A 27,873-nucleotide genomic window follows, 5' to 3' on the forward strand; every position below is an offset into this window, starting at 1 on the left:
TTACTATCAACTCCCCAAAGTCAACATTTTGCGCTCCCGCATGTACGGATTCGCACTGCCTCCGCCCTCATGGGTCTCAATTGCGTATACTAGCACCCATATTGGTCCCAGTTTCATATTGGAAGTATCTTACTGTTCCCCTGAAATCCCATTTTCACATCGCATGAAAAAATAGTTTATTTTGGGATACTTGGGTTATACAGCCCTCCCGTCCTACTTAGTCACACTTGGTCGACAACTAAGAAGCTTTGCACAAATCCAAAAATTTATATTTGTCTGTCTAGTCTATATGTGTGGATGTGAGCGTGTATGTGTGTACAAAAAATAGTGTGCCGTACGGCCGATCACCTTTACAGTCTCTAAAAATGCTCCTGCAGGTACGGATTCGCACTGCCTCCGCCCTCATGGGTCTCAATTGCGTACTGTTGGTTACTATCAACTCCCCAAAGTCAACATTTTGCGCTCCCGCATGTACGGATTCGCACTGCCTCCGCCCTCATGGGTCTCAATTGCGTACTGTTGGTTACTATCAACTCCCCAAAGTCAACATTTTGCGCTCCCGCATGTACGGATTCGCACTGCCTCCGCCCACATGGGTCTCAATTGCGTATACTAGCACCCATATTGGTCCCAGTTTCATATTGGAAGTATCTTACTGTTCCGCTGAAATCCCATTTTCACATCGCATGAAAAATAGTTTATTTTGGGATACTTGGGTTATACAGCCCTCCGTCCTACTTAGTCACACTTGGTCGACAACTAAGAAGCTTTGCACAAATCCAAAAATTTATATTTGTCTGTCTAGTCTATATGTGTGGATGTGAGCGTGTATGTGTGTTCAAACATAGTGTGCCGTACGGCCGATCACCTTTACAGTCTCTTAAAAATCTTAAAATCTTAAAATCTTAAAATCTTAAAATCTTAAAATCTTAAAATCTTAAAATCTTAAAATCTTAAAATCTTAACATCTTAAAATCTTAAAATCTTAAAATCTTAAAATCTTAAAATCTTAAAATCTTAAAATCTTAAAATCTTAAAATCTTAAAATCTTAAAATCTTAAAATCTTAAAATCTTAAAATCTTAAAATCTTAAAATCTTAAAATCTTAAAATCTTAAAATCTTAAAATCTTAAAATCTTAAAATCTTAAAATCTTAAAATCTTAAAATCTTAAAATCTTAAAATCTTAAAATCTTAAAATCTTAAAATCTTAAAATCTTAAAATCTTAAAATCTTAAAATCTTAAAATCTTAAAATCTTAAAATCTTAAAATCTTAAAATCTTAAAATCTTAAAATCTTAAAATCTTAAAATCTTAAAATCTTAAAATCTTAAAATCTTAAAATCTTAAAATCTTAAAATCTTAAAATCTTAAAATCTTAAAATCTTAAAATCTTAAAATCTTAAAATCTTAAAATCTTAAAATCTTAAAATCTTAAAATCTTAAAATCTTAAAATCTTAAAATCTTAAAATCTTAAAATCTTAAAATCTTAAAATCTTAAAATCTTAAAATCTTAAAATCTTAAAATCTTAAAATCTTAAAATCTTAAAATCTTAAAATCTTAAAATCTTAAAATCTTAAAATCTTAAAATCTTAAAATCTTAAAATCTTAAAATCTTAAAATCTTAAAATCTTAAAATCTTAAAATCTTAAAATCTTAAAATCTTAAAATCTTAAAATCTTAAAATCTTAAAATCTTAAAATCTTAAAAATCTTAAAATCTTAAAATCTTAAAATCTTAAAATCTTAAAATCTTAAAATCTTAAAATCTTAAAATCTTAAAATCTTAAAATCTTAAAATCTTAAAATCTTAAAATCTTAAAATCTTAAAATCTTAAAATCTTAAAATCTTAAAATCTTAAAATCTTAAAATCTTAAAATCTTAAAATCTTAAAATCTTAAAATCTTAAAATCTTAAAATCTTAAAATCTTAAAATCTTAAAATCTTAAAATCTTAAAATCTTAAAATCTTAAAATCTTAAAATCTTAAAATCTTAAAATCTTAAAATCTTAAAATCTTAAAATCTTAAAATCTTAAAATCTTAAAATCTTAAAATCTTAAAATCTTAAAATCTTAAAATCTTAAAATCTTAAAATCTTAAAATCTTAAAATCTTAAAATCTTAAAATCTTAAAATCTTAAAATCTTAAAATCTTAAAATCTTAAAATCTTAAAATCTTAAAATCTTAAAATCCTAAAATCTTAAAATCTTAAAATTTTGAAATCTTAAATCTTAAAATCTTAAAATCTTAAAATCTTAAAATCTTAAAATCTTAAAATCTTAAAATCTTAAAATCTTAAAATCTTAAAATCTTAAAATCTTAAAATCTTAAAATCTTAAAATCTTAAAATCTTAAAATCTTAAAATCTTAAAATCTTAAAATCTTAAAATCTTAAAATCTTAAAATCTTAAAATCTTAAAATCTTAAAATCTTAAAATCTTAAAATCTTAAAATCTTAAAATCTTAAAATCTTAAAATCTTAAAATCTTAAAATCTTAAAATCTTAAAATCTTAAAATCTTAAAATCTTAAAATCTTAAAATCTTAAAATCTTAAAATCTTAAAATCTTAAAATCTTAAAATCTTAAAATCTTAAAATCTTAAAATCTTAAAATCTTAAAATCTTACAATCTTAAAATCTTAAAATCTTAAAATCTTAAAATCTTAAAATCTTAAAATCTTAAAATCTTAAAATCTTAAAATCTTAAAATCTTAAAATCTTAAAATCTTAAAATCTTAAAATCTTAAAATCTTAAAATCTTAAAATCTTAAAATATTAAAATCTTAAAATCTTAAAATCTTAAAATCTTAAAATCTTAAAATCTTAAAATCTTAAAATCTTAAAATCTTAAAATCTTAAAATCTTAAAATCTTAAAATCTTAAAATCTTAAAATCTAAACATGTAAAGATCTAAAAATCTAAAAATCTAAATATCTTAAATCTTAAAATCTTAAAATTATAAAATATTCAAGTCTTAAAATCCTAAAATCATAAAAACTTAAAATCTCAAAATCTTAAAATCCTAAAATCCTAAAATCCTAAAATCTTCAAATCCTAAAATCTCAAAATCTTAAAATCTTAAAATCTTAAAATCTTAAAATCTTAAAATCTTAAAATCTTAAAATCTTAAAATCCTAAAATCTTAAAATCTTAAAATCTTAAAATCTTAAAATCTTAAAATTTTAAAATCTTAAAATCTTAAAATCTTAAAATCTTAAAATCTTAAAATCTTAAAATCTTAAAATCTTAAAATCTTAAAATCTTAAAATCTTAAAATCTTAAAATCTTAAAATCTTAAAATCTTAAAATCTTAAAATCTTAAAATCTTAAAATCTTAAAATCTTAAAATTCTAAAATCTTAAAATCTTAAAATCTTAAAATCTTAAAATCTTAAAATCTTAAAATCTTAAAATCTTAAAATCTTAAAATCTTAAAATCTTAAAATCTTAAAATCTTAAAATCGTAAAATCTTAAAATCTTAAAATCTTAAAATCTTAAAATCTTAAAATCTTAAAATCTTAAAATCTTAAAATCTTCAAATCTTAAAATCTTAAAATCTTAAAATCTTAAAATCTTAAAATCTTAAAATCTTAAAATCTTAAAATCTTAAAATCTTAAAATCTTAAAATCTTAAAATCTTAAAATCTTAAAATCTTAAAATCTTAAAATCTTAAAATCTTAAAATCTTAAAATCTTAAAATCTTAAAATCTTAAAATCTTAAAATCTTAAAATCTTAAAATCTTAAAATCTTAAAATCTTAAAATCTTAAAATCTTAAAATCTTAAAATCTTAAAATCTTAAAATCTTAAAATCTTAAAATCTTAAAATCTTAAAATCTTAAAATCTTAAAATCTTAAAATCTTAAAATCTTAAAATCTTAAAATCTTAAAATCTTAAAATCTTAAAATCTTAAAATCCTAAAATCCTAAAATCTTAAAATCTTAAAATCTTAAAATCTTAAAATCCTAAAATCCTAAAATCTTAAAATCTTAAAATCTTAAAATCTTAAAATCTTAAAATCTTAAAATCTTAAAATCTTAAAATCCTAAAATCTTAAAATCTTGAAATCTTGAAATCTTAAAATCTTAAAATCTTAAAATTCTAAAATTTTAAAATCTTAAAATCTTAAAATCTTAAAATCTTAAAATCTTAAAATTTTAAAATCTTAAAATCTTAAAATCTTAAAATCTTAAAATCTTAAAATCAACATTTTGCGCTCCCGCATGTACGGATTCGCACTGCCTCCGCCCTCATGGGTTTCAATTGCGTACTGTTGGTTATTATCAACTCCCCAAAGTCAACATTTTGCGCTCCCGCATGTACGGATTCGCACTGCCTCCGCCCTCATGGGTCTCAATTGCGTATACTAGCACCCATATTGGTCCCAGTTTCATATTGGAAGTATCTTACTGTTCCCCTGAAATCCCATTTTCACATCGCATGAAAAAATAGTTTATTTTGGGATACTTGGGTTATACAGCCCTCCCGTCCTACTTAGTCACACTTGGTCGACAACTAAGAAGCTTTGCACAAATCCAAAAATTTATATTTGTCTGTCTAGTCTATATGTGTGGATGTGAGCGTGTATGTGTGTTCAAAAAAATAGTGTGCCGTACGGCCGATCACCTTTACAGTCTCTTAAAATCTTAAAATCTTAAAATCTTAAAATCTTAAAATCTTAAAATCTTAAAATCTTAAAATCTTAAAATCTTAAAATCTTAAAATCTTAAAATCTTAAAATCTTAACATCTTAAAATCTTAAAATCTTAAAATCTTAAAATCTTAAAATCTTAAAATCTTAAAATCTTAAAATCTTAAAATCTTAAAATCTTAAAATCTTAAAATCTTAAAATCTTAAAATCTTAAAATCTTAAAATCTTAAAATCTTAAAATCTTAAAATCTTAAAATCTTAAAATCTTAAAATCTTAAAATCTTAAAATCTTAAAATCTTAAAATCTTAAAATCTTAAAATCTTAAAATCTTAAAATCTTAAAATCTTAAAATCTTAAAATCTTAAAATCTTAAAATCTTAAAATCTTAAAATCTTAAAATCTTAAAATCTTAAAATCTTAAAATCTTAAAATCTTAAAATCTTAAAATCTTAAAATCTTAAAATCTTAAAATCTTAAAATCTTAAAATCTTAAAATCTTAAAATCTTAAAATCTTAAAATCTTAAAATCTTAAAAATCTTAAAATCTTAAAATCTTAAAATCTTAAAATCTTAAAATCTTAAAATCTTAAAATCTTAAAATCTTAAAATCTTAAAATCTTAAAATCTTAAAATCTTAAAATCTTAAAATCTTAAAATCTTAAAATCTTAAAATCTTAAAATCTTAAAATCTTAAAATCTTAAAATCTTAAAATCTTAAAATCTTAAAATCTTAAAATCTTAAAATCTTAAAATCTTAAAATCTTAAAATCTTAAAATCTTAAAATCTTAAAATCTTAAAATCTTAAAATCTTAAAATCTTAAAATCTTAAAATCTTAAAATCTTAAAATCTTAAAATCTTAAAATCTTAAAATCTTAAAATCTTAAAATCTTAAAATCTTAAAATCTTAAAATCTTAAAATCTTAAAATCTTAAAATCTTAAAATCTTAAAATCTTAAAATCTTAAAATCTTAAAATCTTAAAATCTTAAAATCTTAAAATCTTAAAATCTTAAAATCTTAAAATCTTAAAATCTTAAAATCTTAAAATCTTAAAATCTTAAAATCTTAAAATCTTAAAATCTTAAAATCTTAAAATCTTAAAATCTTAAAATCTTAAAATCTTAAAATCTTAAAATCTTAAAATCTTAAAATCTTAAAATCTTAAAATCTTAAAATCTTAAAATCTTAAAATCCTAAAATCCTAAAATCCTAAAATCCTAAAATCTTAAAATCTTAAAATCTTAAAATCTTAAAATCTTAAAATCTTAAAATCTTAAAATCTTAAAATCTTAAAATCTTAAAATCTTAAAATCTTAAAATCTTAAAATCTTAAAATCTTAAAATCTTAAAATCTTAAAATCTTAAAATCTTAAAATCTTAAAATCTTAAAATCTTAAAATCTTAAAATCTTAAAATCTTAAAATCTTAAAATCTTAAAATCTTAAAATCTTAAAATCTTAAAATCTTAAAATCTTAAAATCTTAAAATCTTAAAATCTTAAAATCTTAAAATCTTAAAATCTTAAAATCTTAAAATCTTAAAATCTTAAAATCTTAAAATCTTAAAATCTTAAAATCTTAAAATCTTAAAATCTTAAAATCTTAAAATCTTAAAATCTTAAAATCTTAAAATCTTAAAATCTTAAAATCTTAAAATCTTAAAATCTTAAAATCTTAAAATCTTAAAATCTTAAAATCTTAAAATCTTAAAATCTTAAAATCTTAAAATCTTAAAATCTTAAAATCTTAAAATCTTAAAATCTTAAAATCTTAAAATCTTAAAATCTTAAAATCTTAAAATCTTAAAATCTTAAAATCTTAAAATCTTAAAATCTTAAAATCTTAAAATCTTAAAATTCTAAAAATCGAAAAATCAAAAAATCCAAAAATCATAAAATCTAAAAATCTACATTTCTAAAAATCTTAAAATCTTAAAATCTTAAAATCTTAAAATCTTAAAATCTTAAAATCTTAAAATCTTAAAATCTTAAAATCTTAAAATCTTAAAATCTTAAAATCTTAAAATCTTAAAATCTTAAAATCTTAAAATCTTAAAATCTTAAAATCTTAAAATCTTAAAATCTTAAAATCTTAAAATCTTAAAATCTTAAAATCTTAAAATCTTAAAATCTTAAAATCTTAAAATCTTAAAATCTTAAAATCTTAAAATCTTAAAATCTTAAAATCTTAAAATCTTAAAATCTTAAAATCTTAAAATCTTAAAATCTTAAAATTATAAAATCTTAAAATCTTAAAATCTTAAAATCTTAAAATCTTAAAATCTTAAAATCTTAAAATCTTAAAATCTTTGAATCTTTAAATCCTAAAATTAAAAATTAAACTGAAAAATTCAAAATAAAAAATAGAAAATTAAAAATTAAAATTTTAAATCTAAAATTTAAAATTTGAAATTAAAAATTGAAAATTAAAAATTCAAAATTCAAAATTTTAAATTCAAAATTCAAAATTTAAAATTAAAATTAAAAATAAAAATTTCAAATAAAAATTAAAAATCAAAATTCAAAATTCCGACTTTCCGAAAATAAAACTCTGGTGAAATTTCCGAAGGAATATCTGGGGAAACTTCCGGAGGAAAACCTGGTGGAATTTCTGCTGAAACTCCTACAGGAATTTTCGGAAGAACTCCTGAAGGTATTTCTGGAGGAATATTTGGATGAATTCCTAGAGGAACTCTTTGAGAACCTTCCCGACGAACTTATGGAGGAATTTGTGGACGATTTTTCTGGAGGAACTTTTGATGTATTCCAGAAAGAAATTCTTCAGGAATTTCCGAAGGAACACCTGGAGAAATTTTTAGATTAACATTTGGAAGAACTTTCGAATTTCTGAAGAAATTTTTGAAGGATCTCCTGGTGGAATTTCTGGAGTAACTCCCGGAAGAATTTCCGGATAAAATATTAGAGGTATATCTGCAGGACTTTTCTGGAGAAATTGTTGGATTTTCTGGAGAAACTGCTGGAGGACTTTTCGAAGGTACTCCTGGAGGTATCTCTGGAGGAATTTTCGAAGGAATACTTGGAGGAGCTACTGGAGCTACTTCCGGAGGAATTCCCAAAGAATATCGTGCAAGATTTTCAAGAGGAATTCCTGGAATAATTCTTGAAGGTATGTCTGACGGAATTTCCGAAAAAAAACTCTTGAAGAGTTTCTGGAGCTTCTGCAAGTATTTCTGGAGGAATATTCGAAAGAGCTCTTGGAGGAATTTCTGGAGAAATTCCTGAAGGAATTTCCGGGGGAGTTCCTGTCGAATTTTCGAAGGATTTCCTGTCAAAGGATTTCTTGGAGGAATTTCGGGATGAAGTCTTATGTAAATTGTCGAATGAGCTCCTGGAGGAATTTTCTCAGGAACTCCTGGAGGAATTAATGGAAGAATTCTTGGAAGAATTTCCTAGGAAACTTCTGGAGGAATTCCTGGAAGTACTCGCCGAGGTATTTCGGAAGAATGTTCTGAAGTCACTTCCGGAGGAATTTGTTGAGGGATTTCCGAAGAATCTCTTGGAAGATTTTCAGAAGGAACTCCGGGAGTAACTCTTGAAGGACTTTCTGGAAGAACTCCTGGTGGAGTCGCCGGAGGAAATATTGAAGAGTTTCCGGAAGAATGTCTGCATGTAATTTTGGATGAATATCTGGAAGCATTCCTGCGGAAATTTTCGGAGAAACTCGTGGATAACTTTTGGATGAATTTCCGAAGGAACTCCTGAAGGAATTTTCTGTAGAAGCTACTGAAAGATTTTTTGCATTAATTCTTAGAGGTATTTTTGGAGTTATTTCTGAAGAAACTCCTAGACGAATTGTGGAAGAACTCCTTAACGAAATTCCGAAGGAGTTTCGAGAAAAAATTTCCGTGGAAACTTCTGAAGAACTTTTCGGAGGATCTCCTGGATGAATTTCAGGAGGAACATCTGGTGGAATTCCTGGAGGTACTTGATGAGTTATATTGGAAAAAGTTTCTGAAGCAACTTCCGGAGAAACTCCTCGAAGATTTTCAGGAGGAATTCCTGGAATAATTCTTAGAGGATCTTATGGAGGAACTCCTGGAGGAATTTTCGGAAAAAAAAATCTTGAAGAGAACTTCTGGAGGAATTCCCGTAGATTATTGCGGATGTATTTTAGAAGCAGTTTCTGAAGAAACTTCCGGAAGAACTTTTTGAGGAATTTCCAAAATCCTGGTGGACTTTTCATTGGAACTTTTTAAGAAATTTTCAAATGAAACCCCGGTACAATGAGTTAGCAGGAATATCGGGAGGTATTTTCGAAGCAACTCCGACCAGATTCTTCGGGGTAAGTCTTGTATGAATTTCCGAAAGAACATTTAGAGGAATTTCCAAAGGAACTTCTGGAGGATTTTCTTGATGAACTCCTGGAGAAGTTTCTGGAATAATTTCTAATGAAACTCCTTGAGGAATTCCTGAAGGAATTAGCGGAAGAATTTCCGAGGCAGTTTTTGGTGTACCTGCCGGAGTAACTCCTAGAAAAAGTTCGGGAAGAATGTTTGGAAGATCTCCTGGTGGACTTTCCGTCTGAACTCATGGGGTCATTTCCGAAGGAATTGTTGAAAAAATTTTCGAAGGAACTCCTGGAGGGATATTCGAAGGAGCTCCTAGAGGAACTTTTGGTGCAGAATTTTCTGGAGGAGCTCCTGGATGACTTTATGGTAGAACCTCTGAAGGAATTTTGATAGGAACTGCTGAGGAATTTGCCGGAGGAATTCTTAGAAGAATTTTGAAGGAATTCCTGGAGAAGTTCCTCAAGGAATTCTGAAGGTGTTTTTGGAGAAATTTCAAAGGATTTTTTGCAGTAAATTGTGCAGTAAATCAGACATTGACAAAAATTGAATGTATAAAATAAGTCCACGCTAACTGGAAATGATCTATTATGCCATGGCAACATTATTTTTATCGGCGCAAAGGTCCACTAAAATCCAAAAATTTTAAAATACTAAACTAAAACGTAAAGCCTGAAAATCTTATAAACTTAAAAACCTTAGAAAACAAAGCATTGCCATTTTTCTCACTGTTTACAAAAACTCGATGTGTCAAAATGCTCAAAAAATCAATAATTTGTTATTATATTGTATATTTACGTGCAAAATAATGAGAAATAAAATTTAACCTTTTTTACAATTGTATTTTGGAAGCATGAAAGAAAATTCCCGAACACCCTTAACCCAGCTGCCGAAAGCAATATTTCTGCTGGCTGGTTATTACGTCGTTTTTATCATTACGTCGAACATATTACGTTTTACATAGTTTCATTTTGGCGAAGAAATGCCAATTACGTCACTTATTGTTACACAAAACAGATGTAATAATACATGCGATTTACGACGGCGATGATGTGCATCAAATCTGATGTGATATTACAAATTTTTTTTTTGCTGTGTACGGTGCATAAAGTCCTTGCCCATGCTGGGGATATAATTATTCATTCACCAGCACCACTTGGAATGTTGGCTGAAGAGTGTCAACAGCTGAGTGTCAACACAAGCACTTAAAAAAAAGTCGGACTCATCATGCCAGGAAAGCCTCAAGAGAAGAAAATTTACATGACGTTTTCATTCGTGCTATGAACTCGTCGGATCCTTTGATAAGCTCCCTCAACTTAGGTAAGCGACTTCAAAATAAATCTAATCTGGAATATCCAGAAGATGTTCAAAGTTTTTTAGTGACTGAAACTTCTTGCAATACAACAGATTCGAGTACAGAAATACCATAGCAGATATTTTAATCGATCTTGAAGAAATAAATGATGATTTGTTGAGGATGTTCATGTACATAATGAATAAATAAATGTTGTTGCAGTATACTTATATGTCTTGAAGCTTTTATTGCATGGAGTTCGTTAAGCTTTAATAGAGCTTTATATTGTATTCCCTTTACTTGTTTTACGGGTTAAGAGCCTGAACCAATCTGAAAAATCCTACAAAGACAACCTGTTACGTATGTAGATGCAATGGCCTGTATTTGACGGAGTCCTTGTGCAACTTAGAACATCTGTACAACTCAATTCACATAAAAACAGTATACAATTTTCTAGTTTGAACTCTACAGGTCTGCGCTGCAATAAAATACACATCTATAGACTGCTGTGTACATGAGACATTCATAGATAAAAGGGATATATTCCATAGAGATCAAAGGTCTGTATTCCAGGGAGTTTGGAGACCTTAGAAGTAATAACGACCTGCAAAACAAGTATTTCACATCTTTTAGACAATAATCTACGATATAAGTGTGAAATATTGCAGAAATGAAATGAAAATATTTTCGGCCACCTACTTGTATGGAGCCGCCCCATAGTGGATTGGTGTGTGCTAGTTGCTTATAAAAGGTACAGCAAAACATCACAAGGACACCTATTTCGCACTAACTACTCAGGGAATAGAAGATCGAGAAGAGCCACCGCTGCTAACTAAAGCGTGAACCTGGGACTCCGACAATATCCGTGGCAATAGCAGCAAACGATGGTGATGCCTCGAGCGTATTTAGTTTTTAATAATGTTTGTGTTATTGAACCTCTAAAGGATGCATACCTTCAACACGATACGAAAATGCTGGTATTTCGGATTTTTCTTTTGGGAGCAGAATTTCCACTAACTAAAGAAACCCCGTTAGCACTACTATTTGAAAAATAATAATTCAGGGGTTAAGAGTGTTAAGAGTTAAGTTAAGTTAAGTTAAGTATAAGTTAAGAGTGAGAGTGCTGTAAGCGTTTGGAGTGTATCCCACATTTTTGTCACTATTTGTAGCTGCAGCCTAACACAATTTGCTGCAAGAAAAAAACCTCTGCAGCATTTATAATGCATGCAAGTATGACATGCTTAGGATAGTGCGGTTTAAATGCTGTTCCAGTTTGTATTTGAAAAAAAAAATTGATTAACTTCGTGAAAACTTTAGAGTTCTAAGATGCGAGGCGGCAACTGCAGCATCACTAGGGTGACCATATGGTACCCTAAAGGAGGGCATGTCCTCCTTTTTCATGTCCTTCTTTTGTGCTAAAATGTCATCCTGTTTAGATATTTTGAGAAAACATTTACATGATTAATCTTAGAAGTTCTTATTGAATATTATTCAATAAATAAACAATACTACACACTTCAAATAAATCACCGAATTCGGTGCAATTTTACCGAAATTTCAACAGCAGAACTGTTCGGTACATAGTTTTACTGATTTTCGGTGATTTTGACAGTTGAGCAATGGAAAAAATCACAGAAAATCTGTAAAATAATTACCGAACAGTTCTGCTGTTGAGAATTCGATAAAATTTACCGAATACTGTAAAATGAGTTAAGTGTGTACAATCGAGATCTATTCGCAGATAAAACGTTGCTTTCTAATATTATTTATTTGGAAATCTTTTTTTCGAAGGACGGAAAAAGGGGCCTTTTTCTAGCCTAGCTTTCCTAGATCTTTTTGTTTTGTTGCTTCATACTAGATAGTGATAAATTTTTTTTTATTATTTGAATAGCCTTCCGGTACTCGATGTAAAAAGTACAACACCTTCGAATAATGCTCGCATGTCGATCACAACTGCGTGAACGATCAGGATCATGCGAGTCTCGGAAGGTTAATCAAAGGCGAGAGCTTCTAATAATATCCAGAAGCTTTTGCGCGTCATATTCCTTGTATTCTTTTGGTATTCTGTAACATTTCGCTATGAAAAGTTTTCCATATAGCCAGTTTTAGCGTGTATATGCTCTTATCTCCCATTGATCACAACAATACTCACCGCTCTCTGGGGGGTTGCCATCAGCTGTGCACCCACCGGCTTCACACACGCTAGAAGTCATTTACACACTGTATGCACACATAATTGAAACCCCTTCTTGACTGAATCGCAATCTGAATGAAAAGTGAGACTTATACAGCCGCTGAGTACTGCTTTTGACATACAGGTATTATCATTATTCTTTTTGTTCATCAAAACAATTGTAAAAGTCCCTGAAACGGTATGAAAATGATTTCTAACGCTGCACTTCAGCTGGAACCTCATTTCTATGGAGTGAGTTTCAATTTCCGACTGCTCACTTACTAAAATATGGAAAATGAATTCTTCAAAATGCGGCACATAAAGTCTGTTTGCACATTTTGTAATAATCATTTTTAGCGTGCATCATCGACCGGCATGTGGCGTATGCGTCGCTCTCGACAAGTCTGCTGAGTGCCGCAATGTATAATAGCGATCGTATCGTTTGAATCCGGTGCAGTGTGCTTCGAGAATTACAAGACGACCATTTACGGGTAAACCGTACGGGTGTTCTGTTCTGCAACTGATACGGGGTGCCATCTAGAGAAGCTACGAATCGGCAACAACAATTTCAAAGTGATAAGCCGCGCAGTGGCAAGCAAATACGCAGTTCAAGTTCAGTTGATAATACTTAGTTGACTACGGGCGGTGCGATAGTCTGTGATAAGAACGATTTTAGAGGAGAATTCTTGAATCGTCTGTAAGCCATGAGGAACCAATTGATCAGTCAGGTGAGATCATGCATTAAAATATTCGGTTGATTGTCGAGTTCATTTTTAGTAAGGTTCAACCGTCGGTGTTTGACTCATGTGAGGAAAATGCAATTTTGTAATCCGGTGGAAATTTTGTTGGCTATTTACGGTGATGTGCTCGTCGTGAATCAGCCAGTCGATGTGTATCTTTTTCGGGCACTTTCCTTCGGGTTCCTCGTTCCACAGCTAAGTGGAATGACGTGTGCAACTAGTTTAGAGTGGCGAGCTGAATGAGTGGATGTGGATTGGAGAACAACACTTGCTGATATTGACTGTTAGTGGGTGAGAACATATTTTCCCATTTCCACAAATTTATGCGTAAGTGGCTGGTGAAGATGTTACTCTTTCTGTTCGAAAAAGTATTGATTCGACAACTATTTGATTTTCTCGTTTCGTTTTATTTTAGAAATTCACATCTTGGTCAGGGTAATGTTCAAGGGACATAACTGAGAAGCTTGTCTTAACTACGAAGCATATTTAATTAGGAAAAGTCTGGTTAAGGTTTTTCGTTTCAAATTCGTTTGGCGGTTGATCATTTGAAGCCAAAACTTTGTCAAAGGTGAATTTACTCGAATTTTGGCTGCAGAGCTTGTTTGCGAGGTGCTGTCAACATGTCTACCTATATCCATTCGCATCATCGCCAGCGGCACCGGACAGTTCGCGATTTATTTTTAGAATTATTGTATTTTTATGCGATGAAATACACCATTCGAATGCCATGCTAATTGGGAAATTTGCACACCTTTGCTTAACCCAGCTTTCGGAAACAGAGTGAGGAAATTGTTAATTTGAATTGTTTATTGAACGCTTCAGGGGAGCGTTGATTTCTTTATTCACGTGAGAAATGCACCAATGTTGTATAAACAATGATTTAATTATTACAAAGAAACAAGTTTTCTAGTGCATTTTTCGTGTTGTTCAGCATCACCATCAATATGATTGTTGGCATTACATTCCTTACTGCAACATTGCAACTTTACTGCTTGGTGTGCATTAAATACTTCGAAAGTTATTAGCTGTGATGTATCTAAGTCAAGTAATTATGTTTGCATTCGTATATTCTGAGTAAATAGGATGATATTCTTATGCCCAGGAAAGTCGATAAAATTTGTAACCCCAAAATTGTTATAAGCAATTGTTATGACAAACAAACCCAGTAGACTAGAACTCAGATACCATTGCGTTAATGCGTATTAATTTCATGCGAGCTGACTACCGGTATACTTTTAGCCACATGTTTTCGGACAAGTTTCCCTAAATGGAAACAGTTCGCTCGACGCTGTCCGTTTCTCCACCGAGATTGTTATTGCCTACTCACCAACCGCATTTCGGTATTCATACATATATGGCGTTATTGCTGAGTGACTGACGATTCGGCCATCCGAGTCTTGGACGGTACCACCTTCCATTTAGCCAGTCGCAGGCAGCCGGGCATTGGGCTTAGTCCGGCTGATTGTAATTTTTAATTACATATCACTTGAGCAAACTGCATGGCACTGGGGCATGACCGGTCAACCAGCACACCTACTAACATGCCACACCGGTTAAGCTACTTTATAAACTTATTTTAATTTCAGGAGTCTGAAGTTAATGCTTCGCTTGGAAATATGAATATATTATTTTAGTTAATTGAAATGCAAATATATTTATGATTGAAACATGTGGTGGTGCAGAGTGAAGTCTATAACCAACGAAACCTCTAATAAGTCTCTAAATCAACATGTATTCAAGACCAGCGGCTTTCAAATTTTTGCTAAGCCATTCCTGAATCGATCAGCAATCGGAGACATCCGGCGCTGGTATTGCTTAATTTTGAGTCACCACGACATTTATAGACGTATGACCAATTCAACCGAATGACATTGTTGTCCAAATGACCTGGTTTATCGAAGAAAATTTTCGGCTGTATGTCCCCCTTTTATCGGCCAATTTTCTCGACTTCCTTGGTCAAAAAAGTATCATCATGTTAGCCTCATAATATTGCAGCTATCAATACTGATGTTACCACTCTTGAAGTTTTGTGTGTTGTGTGCGTTGGCATATGCGTGAGCGTTCTTGATAGTCCCCCTGAAGTATTTCATAATTTGTGGGCCGGGGGGATACGGACTAGTAAAAGGATTTGGGTTTTAGTGGGCGTGCAAGATACATAACGTAACCTTCCCCTACACTACCTGAGTTATCCTCCTGATGTGCCTGGTAGCAGAATTCCGTCTACGTTTTATTTATTTAATAATTACGATATTTTAAAGATAATTCTACTTGCGTCGATTGTTCGGAATATGAATATGTTCGGGACTTAAGTCCAATCGGTATAATGTGGCATCTGTTCAAATGAAACGTGGAGGTGAGGTGGCTGAGGTGGAAATCGAACCCTCACTTCGCAGCACAATGTTATTGAATGCCGGTCAACACTAACTAATCACACGACCACGAAGCCCACAGCCCGTTTCTTGGTTTTGTCAAGGAACCAGTACAAAAAAATATTGTCAATGTTACCACAGTGAACAGACGGTTCGTCCTAAAGGCAGTTGAGGCAAGTCAATCAACACCTGGAAACCTCCACAGAGAAGCAAATCACAACCCCTTTTCCCTGTCAGCATACGAGCATAGCTTCCACTGCGGTTTGTGACCCGTTTTTCCCTAAGGTTGCTCATGCATCGGTCACCACCACGGTGAGGTAGTGATATTTAAGAGTTTCAGACTAGTAGACTTCTAAGTGTGTAACTGTGTGCTTACTAAAATGTGTTAAATCTAGAATAATAATAAGCGGGTGGACCCAAGCGCCTATAAAATTGTAAAATGGCCAATAAAGAAAACAGGTTTGACGCCATTATAAAAAAACAGATTATTCCACCTTGCGGCGATAATGCCTTTCTCGTGTATCATACAATTTATTGAAAAAAACACATTAGAAAGGTCTATCTTTTTGCATATTTTTGCAGTAATTAATACGCATTGCCACCAATCTCAAGAATTTATTTTTGACGTAGGATTACGTCTTTCCGGAACATTGGGGGGTCATTCTGAAGTTTCAAATTTGAGACCGTCACGAAAAGTGGTCAGGAAGTATGGGCTAATAACTCAGCCGTCTTTCAACCGATTTTAAAGATTTTGGTGTTAATCGATCGACGAACTCTTTAAGATTTTGCTCAACTATCGAAAAAATGCATTCAAATAGCTGAACTATTGAAAAATTGAATTTTACTAGGCACTGAAAATTGGTAAACCAATCAATCGCGTATGAGCATCGCAAGCACAGACATCAAAATCGTGCAACCTACGGGCTCGACTCCAATCCTCAGTCCAACTAATTTTTTTTCAAATTTTTCATTCCAATCCAAGATTATTCATTAATTCTGAAATGCAATGTCCGATCAGTCCAATTTTCAATAGCAAACAATAAGACCGCATTCCCCGTCGAATGAAACTTGTTACGAGTAAACCGAGTAACGTTAAGTTCTAAAATGTGTATCTTCAAAATTTGTAAACATACACTCACACATACAGACATTACCTCGGCTCGTCGAGCTGAGTCGATTGTTATATAACACTATGGGTCTCCGGGCCTCCTATGAAAAGTTCATTTTTTGAGTGAACATATAGCCTTTACGTATACTTTGTATACGAGAAAGGCTAAAATGTGAAGTACATTGAACATCTGCCAAATTTTTATTTTTCCTTGTTGGTGTTGTGGAGTGTGGGTTCGATTCCCGCCCCGGTAAAGAGAAAACTTTTCGTAAAGCGAAAAGTTCTCTACTGGTCCACTGGGTGTTGTGTGAATGTCTTGTCCGTTGTCTCATGCTAGATGTTAAGTGTTCAGTCTGTGCGACCTCTGGTCGAAGACGGTGATCCTGTCTTTTTGATTAACATCTTGAGGCTACAATGAAAATAAAAACACAAAAACCAACAGGGAATCGACCTTGAGATTTATAACCCTTTACTATAACCATCACACCATCAATTCTATTTGGAGATTCTGCTAAAAGTGTACTATATAAACAACAAAGTCATTTGTAACTTCGATGTACCTTATACGGAACACGCAGGGGTTTTAAAAAAATAAAATACTACTTAGCTGAGCTCAATGTGTTTTGCAACATATCGGAAACATTGTCAACCGAAGAGTTAGTAATACTGCAACTAATCTGTTTTGTTTCTGATATGAAACACATTGAATTCCAAATCACCCAAGAAGTCAGATGCGTGGCATATTGCAACGCCACTCAAACGGAAATGCTACATTGTGTGTTTCTGAAACTGAAAGCGGGTTTAATGTGACTCGATATATTGTCAGTATCTTCAATGCAATTTATTTGGAACAAACAGCTATTTGAAAGATGTTGCGCGTTTGGCTTGGGTATAGTTACACACTGAGAAACAAGTGCTGCTGCTTGGGAGCATGATATGTAAAACTGCTTTCCGTTCGGTCCCAGGTACAGTTGTCCTGGTAGACTAATGCATTTTAACTCCAGACTTTGAAAGTAAAGACATAGAACATCTGCTGTTAACTAATTTAAATTTCTAAGCATTCGCAAGGACTGTTATGAGTTCAATATTTCTCTGAATGCATACATACCTATTTCATACGAGTATTCAGAATTTGTAAAAATCCCATTTTTACTAAAAATGTCACATATGCAGTTTCTTCAAGATATGGTTTATTTGGACCTTGACTCTAACTGGCGTGACAAGCGAAACCAAGATTATTTAACTTACCGAGCGCACAAAGCAGGATAAAATATTTATGAGGATTGCGTGATCGTTCTATGTCATGTTCAAACCGAATCGAAACATAATTGATGACGTACTGATTAATTTGATTACCAAACGCTGAGATGAGATGTGCCTTCTCGTGTCTCGATTTTGAACCAGTTGCTGATAGGTTGATTTTGACTACTGCGTACGTGCCCGTTTGTTTACCATAGCTCGGAAGGGAAGCTATTTCTAAGCATATGCGTTATTTCGAAAAATTTCGTTTCAAATTTCGAAACGAAATTCCGCGGAATTTCGCGGAATTTGAGCATGGCCAAATCTGATTATTTTATTTCGTTTCGTTTCGTAAAATTACAAAAATTTCGCTAGAAAAAAATACTAGCTTTCAACGAAATTCAACGGGATTCCGCGGAATTTCGAAACAAAATTAAACTTAAACCATACTCCATATTATCAATGTCGAATCTATGACAAAAGGTCGAAAGGACAAAAGGTCTAAAGACAAAAGGTCGAAAAGACAAAGGGTCGAAAGGACAAAAGGTCGAAAAGACAAAACGTCAAAAGGGACAGGAGGTCGATAGGACAAAAGGTTGAAAGGGACAAAACGTCGAAAAGGTCAAAAGGTCTAAAAAAAAGGGACAAAAGCTCGAAAGGGACAAAAGGTCGAAAAGGATAAAAGGTTGAAAGGGGCAAAATGTCGATCAAGAACAAGTTTATAACAATATGGGTGTATTCCAAAGCATTTTGTGAAATGCATTTAAGCAAAACTCATCTAATCAATCAAAGTTGAAGAATGAGCAATTTTCTAAGAAGGAGTAATTAGTATAAGACAATATGTATTATGAATATCTAGATAGTTCTGAAATAGATAAAAAAGATTGTTAATAACAAATGAATAAAGCTTGTATTTCGCGAGACAGAGTTGTCCTATACCACGCAGGCGCACGCATTGAAAATGCAACGGCCTACAGTACACGCCGGTGTATTTGATCGAAATGACATTTAGAAAACTCAAACATCCATCTATTAGTGGTACTTATTGAATGAACTTCATTCAATTGTTGAAAATTGTAAAACAAAAGAGCAGAGTTTTTGCTATCTGTGTAGGGCAACTCTGGTGCGAGATTTATTCTCTCCGTTTCAGTTTGACAAGAAACTTTCAAAGTTATGTCCTGTTCGACGTTTTGTTCTTTCGACGTTTTGTCCTTTCGACCTTTTGTCCCATTCGACGTTTTGTCCTTTCGACCTTTTGTCCTTTTCGACCATTTGTCCCTTCGACCTTTTGTCTTTCGACGTTTTGTCTTTCGACCTTTTGTTCTTTCGACGTTTTGTCTTTCGACCTTTTGTCCCTAACCCATCATTGTCATATGTTAGCTGCGCTGCTGAACAAAATCGTTAAGTGGTTTTCAAAACTTCAGGTTATACTATTTTTTGTTTTTCTCGAATATTAAGTATACGTAAAGGCTATAGCATTGCTCCAAAACAGAACTTTTGATAGAAGGCTCGGAGACCCATAGTGTTATATACCAATCGACTCAGCTCGACGAATTGAGGTGATGTCTCTATGTATGTGTGTATGTGTACAAAAAATGTGAGACACACTTTTTGGCACTTCGCATTATCCGATTTACAAGTTGCATTCGACGCGGAATCCTTCCTTATTTTTTGCTATTGAAAATTGGCCCAATCGGCCATTACGTTCCGGAGTCAATAGAAAATTTTTTTTTTTTCACATTTTTCCCTAGGAATTTTTTTTTCAAAGACTGCGGCAATGCATTTAAATAAACGCAAATAAATGTGAATTGATGGAAATAACTGAATCTATCTCCCTAAAGTGCAATTTTGACCTCTCTTATGAGCTTTTCTTGTTACTCTTATGTGTTTTCTTGTTTTATAATATGTACACGAGAAAGGCACCATCACCGCTAGGTGGATTATTCTGGGTTTTTCTATTAACGCTTACTACATAACCCAAGCAAGAGAGTTCGTGGGGCAGTACCAGGCGGGATTTATGGGCGAACGCTCTACCACAGACCAGGTGTTCGCCATACGTCAGGTATTGCAGAAATGCCGCAAATACAACGTGCCCACACATCATCTATTTATCGACTTCAAAGTCGCATATGATACAATCGATCGGGACCAGCTATGGCAGCTAATGCACGAAAACGGATTTCCGGATAAACTGATACGGTTGATCAAGGCGACGATGGATCGGGTGATGTGCGTAGTTCGAGTTTCAGGGGCATTCTCGAGTCCCTTCGAAACGCGTATAGGGTTACGGCAAGGTGATGGTCTTTCGTGTCTGCTGTTCAACATCGCTTTGGAGGGAGTAATACGAAGGGCAGGGATTGACACGAGTGGTACGATTTACACGAAGTCCGTCCAGTTATTTGGTGTCGCCGACGACATTGATATCATGGCACGTAACTGAGAGGATGGAGGAAGCCTACATCAGGCTGAAAAGCGAAGCTAAACGGATTGGACTAGTCATCAACACGTCGAAGACGAAGTACATGATAGAGAGAGGCTCAAGAGAGGTCAATGTAAGCCACCAACCACGAGTTTCTATCGGTGGTTGAAGAATTTGTGTACCTGGGCTCACTGGTGACCGCCGATAACGATACCAGCAGAGAAATTCGGAGGCAGCATAGCGGCTGGAAATCGTACGTACTTTGGACTCCGTAAGACGCTCCGATCGAATAGAGTTCGCCGCCCTACCAAACTGACTATCTACAAAACGCTTATAAGACCGGTATTTCTCTACGGACACGAGACCTGGACGATGCTCGTGGAGGACCAACGCGCACTGGGAGTTTTCGAAAGGAAAGTGCTGCGTACCATCTATGGTGGGGTGCAGATGGCGGACGGTACGTGGAGGCTGCGAATGAACCACGAGTTGCATCAGCTGTTGGGAGAACCATCCACGTAGACAGGCACGTAGCCAGAATGTCAGACAGTAATCCGGTGAAAATGGTTCTCGACAACGATCCGACGGAAACAAGAAGGCGAGCTGCACAACGGGCAAGGTGGAAATAAATAAACATAACCCAAGCATCCAAAAGCTCGTCATTGCATAATAAAATCCCCTTTGAAGTTTCTAAGAGCTCATATAAAGTTCCGACAGCACCTTCTAGTTGATAATAAGTCTTGAATCCACTGAACTTTAAGCAACTTTAAGTTCCAAAGAAGTTCTAAAGGTACTCTCTAGGAACTACAAAGTTCAACTAAAATTTTCATGCAAAACTTAAAAAGAAAAATTGTTCATACATAGTCATTTCTTCAAAGTTTATTCAAAAGTTTAGGCTAAAATTGATTGTTTATATTATATTTATTTAACGCATTCATAAAAAATGGATAAAGTGGGATTCGAACCCGCATACTTTGCATTAGAGCCGCAATTGCTAACTACTACATTGTCGAGGTGTTGTGATCTGTAGATGAAATGACTACAATTTAAATTTCACCATGTTGGCATAGTAGATTGTTTGCACTTCATCAGTAAGTGACATTACTCACTCGTTTCAATTATGTTCGCTGGCGCATCAGATCATGCGAGGACTTGAACACAGAGACATTGAGTGCAATACCACCATCAGGAGGAGGAGGAGGAGCAAGAAAGAGACGAACATCTGTTAACAACAAATAAATAAAAATTGACTTTGACAATTTCCCCTTCGCACACTCAGAAAAAAAAATTAACCACCCGGAAAATAATTTTCCGCAAGTTCTTTTGGAAGCTGCTTAGAAGGCTCTATAACTTCGTGAAGGAACTTTCAGGTGCTTTTAACGACTTAAAATTCAGGCTGCTTAGAATGCTATACAGCCACTTCAGTCAAGCTGATTAAGTGAAAAACGTACTTTTAAAGGAACTTTTGGTTACTTGGGAACCCCATTCTTAGTCGACAAATACGTATGAAGTTTTCTTCTATAAAACGTCTTCAGTGTTTCCAAGATTCAAATTTATATTTTGTGATATTTTTTACTATTTGTACAATACGAATGCGGAGTCGATAGTGTTGTTGGTGGTCATGGGACGGCAGCTAGTCCGGGAGGACGCGAAGTGAAAAAAATCTACCTCGCGTAGCAGAAATTTGTTTAACCAGTGTTCAATAGATCTTGTTGATGGCTGATAAAATTATTCTCTGCAAGGAAAAGCACAAAAGTATGTAGTGCGGAATCGATCGTACTGTAGAGGCTTATTAAGCGAAGCAAATCCCAACAAACAATTCTAGTTGAATAATTATTATTTTGAACGGAATAAGCTTTTTCTCACCTTCCAATGTATGTTGGGATTGATCTTGCGTTGGATCGATTTGAAACACAGTTTTCGTCTTCTAGTTTTTGAAATAACTTCGTTTACAATAAATATTTAGTCGCTTACCAGGCTTCCAGCACCAGCACCAGGCTTCTCATGAATTACCTTCTCTACTAACCAACGATTCCTTTTCCGTAGCACTCACGGAGATGCAGAGCATTCCTCGGTCTCTTATAACAATGAGTGTTAAACTAATTTTCCTCTCCTAATCCTAAATTGACTGTAACCTACCTGCATACCTGGTTGGCTACAGCGTCGATACACCTATCCTGGCGTATTGTAGAGCTTCATAATCGTCGATCCTGGGCGATGTTCCTCCAGTTTCTCCGAACGTTCAAGGTCCCCAGGTTCGATCCCACCGCGTGCAGCCAGCGTGTTCGTGGCCTACCACGAAGTAGCCGGCCCCTGTCTGGTTCTCCGTAGAATAATGTTTTCGCTATTTTTTCTTCTGATATTCGCACTAAGTGACCAGCCCACTGAAGTCTGCCTATTTTATACGATTCACAATATTTTCTTCTTTGTATATTTGATACAGCTCATGATTCATGCGTCTGCGCCACACACAATTTTCTAGTTTTCCTCCGAGTATTGTATTCGAGCTTTTCGCTCGAAAACCCCGAAAGCTCTCTGGTCCGCCTCTTTTAATGTCCATGCTTCATGTCCATAAAGGGCCACTGGTAGAATCAGAGTTTTGTATAGAGCAAATTTCGTTTCCGTCTGCATGTTGCGGGACCTAAGCTGGTTACGTAATCCGTAAAAGGCCCTATTCGCAGCAGCAATACGTCTTTTCACTTCACGGGAAACATCATTGTCACATGTCACAAGCGTTCCAAGGTAAACAAATTCTTCAACAACTTCAAACACATCCCCATCAAGCACTACCTCTGCACCAACACCACTAGGTCTTCCCCTATCTCTACCTGCCACCATGTACTTTGTCTTGGTAGAGTTAATGGTTAAGCCTATCCTCGCAGTCTCCCTCTTCAGTGGGACAAAAGCCTCCACTACTGCTCTGCGATCGATTTCAATAAGGTCGATGTCGTCCGCAAAGCCCAGGAGCATATGCGACCGTGTGATGATAGTGCCGTTCCTCTGCACGCCAAATCTCATAATAGTGCCTTCGAGTGCAATGTTGAACAATAAATTCAAAAGTGCATCACCCTGCTTCAATCCGTCTAAGGTTACAAACGAGGTTGACACTTCGTCTGCAATCCGAATACTTGATTTCGAGCCATACAGCGTTGCACGTATCAGTCTAATCAGTTTCGCCGGAAAACCATGTTCGGACATTTTCTGCCACAGCTCATTTACGCAGAATTTATCAAGGATCATCCGCAGGCTAAACATCTGATCCGTCGTTGATCGGCCCTCACGCCCTACCTGGTACTCACCGACGAAGGACTCCTAAAGCGGTCTCAGTCTGTTAAATAGGATACGCGACAGGATTTTGTACGCCGAGTTCAGGTGGGTGATCCCTCTGTAATTGGCACACTCTAGTCTGTGCCCTTTCTTATAGATTGGGCAACCAACCGACAGGCAATTCTTCATCCTCCCATATTTTCTGGATAATGTGGTGGATTGATTGATGCAGCTGCTCACTTCTGTGTTTGCTCGACCGGGATCTTGTCCTTCCCAGCAGCTTTACTGTTTACCAGCTCGTTTAGAGCCTTCTTTACCTCGTCCAGCGTTGGTGGTTCCACAACTTGACCGTCGCCGACTAACTTTTTGTCCTACTGGTCTCCGAAAGGTCAAGGGGGGGGGGGATAATAAAAAATAAATATTAAAATGAAACAAAATCAAAAAACTCCTCGGATTTGTTAAAGAATGTTTTGAAAAGCCTCAAAATTATCCATATTTTATTTTGTTGCCCCCTCAAAATATTATTTTTTGGCATAAAAAATCCGAGGGGGGGGGGACAAAATAGATATTAAATATTTGTATCGGCCTAACAAACCAATAGCAAAATATTTGAAGAAAAGAAAATATCAAAATCAGTTATTATTGATATGTTGAAAATGCAAATGATAAATGAGTAACAAACTTTGCTATGATTGTGAAAAATATGAAAATGTGTTCTTTATTTGTTGTTCTGCTCTTTCTTACAATAACATATAAATAACTAATTTTACTATTATATCAAAATTTGCTGTTGGGATGCTATTTTATGTTATTTATGAATAACATAAGAATAACAAAATCTGATATCATAGCAAAATTTGCTATATTATGTTATTTGTTTGTTATTCACCTCTACCCGGGATATGCGGCGAGAATGCGGTGATTTATCAAAGACTGCCTCTTCTGTTATTATAACTCTGCTGGTCGCAAAATAGTTATTTGACTTCGAAAAGTGAAATCAGAATTGCGTACATAATGTTAAACCAATTTAATAACAATTCCGCGGAAAAAAAAAATTCCTTTCGTTTCGAAAAAAGGGAGGGTGGGTTGCCCGAAGTGTGACAATCCATACAAAAAATTGATGTGATTTATACAAAAAGTGCAACATAGGGGGGAGGGGGGTTGAAAATGGCAAAGTTTTGCGTTACGTAGTTAATGGATCTTCCATTTCGTTTAGTTTCGATCCGAATCAACATAGACATTTTCAATTTCGTTTCGTTAGGAAAAAGTGTGTTATCGCATACCCTTACACTATACGGTCAATCCAGTTCCTGTTGTATGGGCACCATACCAGCTCCGAAGATTCCAGAATGGAGCGAACCAATGCACAGTAGAGTGATTTGAGGTAGTAAGGATCTTCAAAAATCTTCAGAAATCTCAAACATAATGCTGCTTGTTTGCACTTGAAATCGCATTTTCTCAATGAGACCTAGAGGTTAACAGCTGTATTGAAATCTGCCATTCGCTGATTGGTTGTAGCTACCCATCCATTGCTACGGCCCAGGTTTTGGATTTCAGGAATAAATCAGCCCAATACAAAATCAGAAATTAAGAATCAGCTTATAACATATTTTATACAGTCGACTCTCTACATCTCGATGTATTTCCCTAATATGTCGATTGTGTCCTTGGTCCCATCAATCCATAAACATTTGGGCATTCTACATCTCGATAATTTTCTATCTCAATATGCTCTAATCATATTTTATTCTGGAATCATTATCCTTATGTCGATATGTTTAAATTTTTAGGCTACTAGACCATCTTTGAACAATAACAAACACATCAAAAACAAGAAATGTCATTCGTTTTTCTTACCAACGAGCTTTTTTGGATCAAGTAGACATTTAAATTTTTCTTTCATTCCTCGATCTCTCCCTACCTACCTCCAATACCGAGATGTGGAGAGGCGACTGTAGGCCTATTATCAATCTGAAATTTTTAACGCTTCGTTGACATTTAATTCTGCATATTAATGCTGCGCAAAAAAATGAATGGGGGTTACTGCCTAATATCTAAATTTTCACATGACTTCCGCACACACTCATAATGTACTAACATCTATTTTCCTCCTGCTGAATCACCTGCAGTTGAAACCAAGAGCCAAGTGCATTTCCCGTTCATCCGCTTTGCTAAATTTCTTTCGCTCTTCACGAAAATCATCCGTTGCCGGTTGATGTGGCGCAGCGTGAGTTGAGATAAACATTGGTATCTTCTCATTGACGGGGACGCCCCATGACGGCTGATGCACTTTGAACGCGCGCGCGCGCGTTCTTCACGGCTCTGTGGAGGCGGATCGACGACTGATTTCTTTCACCATAACCAACGAAGGGACCGTCCATTATTCACATATTCTTTCTAATGGCGTGAAAAAGTCCTGCATCTGTTGAGAATGTTTTCGTTGTATCGCATTAACCAGGCTTGAATAGTTTTAAGCATTATTGCGTGGTTCATGAACGACACCAATGTCCCAAGATGATGCGACGCCGAAAATGTGCACATCGTCACAGAGTCGGCAACGGTGAGAAACCGCTTGCTCATAAATTTCTAAAAATAATCTTCATCTGCGAGTCCCACCAAAGTACGCCTTATACAGTCAACGATCGATTCGGTACAGGATGAGTTTAACGATTGCTCTCCAAGTGATCTCCAGAGAGTAATACCCAACGGGATTTATGCGCTACTGTCCACTGGCTTGTGGATGTCCAAACAAACAATGCACTTCTTTTAGCTTCAACGACATCGTCAGAAACGCATCTGAACCGAGTGAGATCATCAAATCTCACGCACAAAGTAGAAGTTGCGCAAAGAAATGGGAGAAGAATTCGAAGAATTTCTGCACACGATGTTGCCCCCCTTGAACCTGAGAATGAGTGACGTGTTGTGACCAACCAAATGAGCAGAGGCAAGCTAATAGGTTTTAACGATTCTCTTTTTATCATTTCAGATATTGGAAAACGGTTACACCGTAATTGACGACTTCCTGACTCCTGACGAGGTTAGTGAGGTACTGGAAGCAGGAAAAAATCTTCACAAGGATGCCCCGAAAGAGGAACGAAAAGTTTTTAGCACCATCAATTCCAGCAAAACTCAGAGCCGGGATCAGTATTTCATAGAAAGTGGTGATAAGGTTCGATATTTTTTCGAGGAAGGTGCTGTAGCAGAAAATGGCGAACTATTGGTTGATCCTTCGGTGGCTCTGAATAAAGTTGGACATGCTCTGCACACGGATCATGCCGTTTTCAACAAAATCACATTCTCCAACCGCGTGAAGGAAGTCTGCTGGCAGCTCGGGTTCCAAAAGCCAGCCGTTGCCCAAAGTATGTACATTTTCAAAAATCCAGGAGTCGGAGGAGAAGTCAAACCGCATCAAGATGCCACCTACCTCTACACGGAGCCCAGCTCAACGATCGGTTTTTGGATTCCACTGGAAGATGCCACGCTACAGAACGGTTGCCTGCATTTCATCAAGGGATCGCACAAAAGTGGAGTGCATCGAAGGTATTTTCAACGTAGTTTTTTTTTATTTTCGCAATCTAAACACATTTCATTTCAAATTTAGATACCTCCGCAACCCGGACAAGTCATCTCCAGAGCTTCTCATTTATGACCGCCCTGACCCCCTCTATCCGCGGTCCAACTTCTGCGCAACCCCGGTAAGAGCAGGCTCGCTGGTCCTCATCCACAGTCAGGTGGTGCATCGAAGCGACGCGAACCGATCGGACCGTAGCCGGCATGCGTACACCTTCCACGTGATCGAAACGGAAAACTCGACCTACTCCAGCGAGAATTGGCTTCAACCGCCGACCGATCAGCCCTTTCCGGTGCTGTACGAGAGAGATTGAGCGTCAATCTTCCACCAGGAGGGAAGGAAGAAGTACCATGTGCCATAGATGATGATGTTTATTTTTGTTAATTCTCTTTATTTCTGTGTAAAAATATACTTTCTATTATGAGTCAGCTTGAATCGAAGGGGAGGCTTAATTGATTCTGAATTTTTTTCTGTTGATGATTTATCAGGTGAAGCTGAAGCGTTGCGTGACGCTTTGTGGAAGGGATTCACACCTATTAAGCATCATGCAATTTTGAGTAGGAAGGAAGGTTGGATGATCAGTGGCTGAAAAAAATGGAACTGTTTTTTGCGATCCGATGTTAAATTGTTGCCATGAGTAAGCGGAGCAGAAAAATGTTCTGCATCAGTGCAGAGAAACATCATGAACGCGTTATGAGTCGATTGAGTTGTTTTGATCGAATGACTATTGTAAT

At 34.4% G+C, this 27,873-nt stretch overlaps 1 protein-coding gene and 1 long non-coding RNA gene across 2 annotated transcripts in view; one reads left to right on the forward strand and one right to left on the reverse strand.

The window, feature by feature from the left end:
- The window catches only part of LOC134205649 (uncharacterized), a 363,787-nt gene that overhangs the window by 29,398 nt on the left and 306,516 nt on the right, over window positions 1-27,873 (reverse strand). The gene's annotated exons all lie outside the window — the stretch shown is intronic.
- Window positions 12,878-27,574, forward strand: LOC134205643 (phytanoyl-CoA dioxygenase domain-containing protein 1). Its single transcript, XM_062681093.1, has 3 exons — window positions 12,878-13,157; window positions 26,555-27,108; window positions 27,170-27,574. The coding sequence occupies exons 1-3, from the start codon at window positions 13,134-13,136 to the stop codon at window positions 27,450-27,452; spliced, it is 861 nt and encodes a 286-aa protein (XP_062537077.1). The 5' UTR covers window positions 12,878-13,133; the 3' UTR covers window positions 27,453-27,574.

This window comes from Armigeres subalbatus, chromosome 1 (assembly GCF_024139115.2).
Source record: "Armigeres subalbatus isolate Guangzhou_Male chromosome 1, GZ_Asu_2, whole genome shotgun sequence".
NCBI classification, from domain to species: domain Eukaryota; kingdom Metazoa; phylum Arthropoda; class Insecta; order Diptera; family Culicidae; genus Armigeres; species Armigeres subalbatus.

What these genes read in the sequence shown, in the direction of transcription:
- LOC134205643 (XM_062681093.1), top strand. Translation starts at nt 13,134, where the DNA reads ATGAGGAACCAATTGATCAGTCAG. An exon ending in GGAACCAATTGATCAGTCAG is followed by an intron (nt 13,158 to 26,554) that starts GTGAGATCATGC and finishes TTATCATTTCAG; the next exon opens with ATATTGGAAAACGGTTACAC. An exon ending in AAAAGTGGAGTGCATCGAAG is followed by an intron (nt 27,109 to 27,169) that starts GTATTTTCAACG and finishes TTTCAAATTTAG; the next exon opens with ATACCTCCGCAACCCGGACA.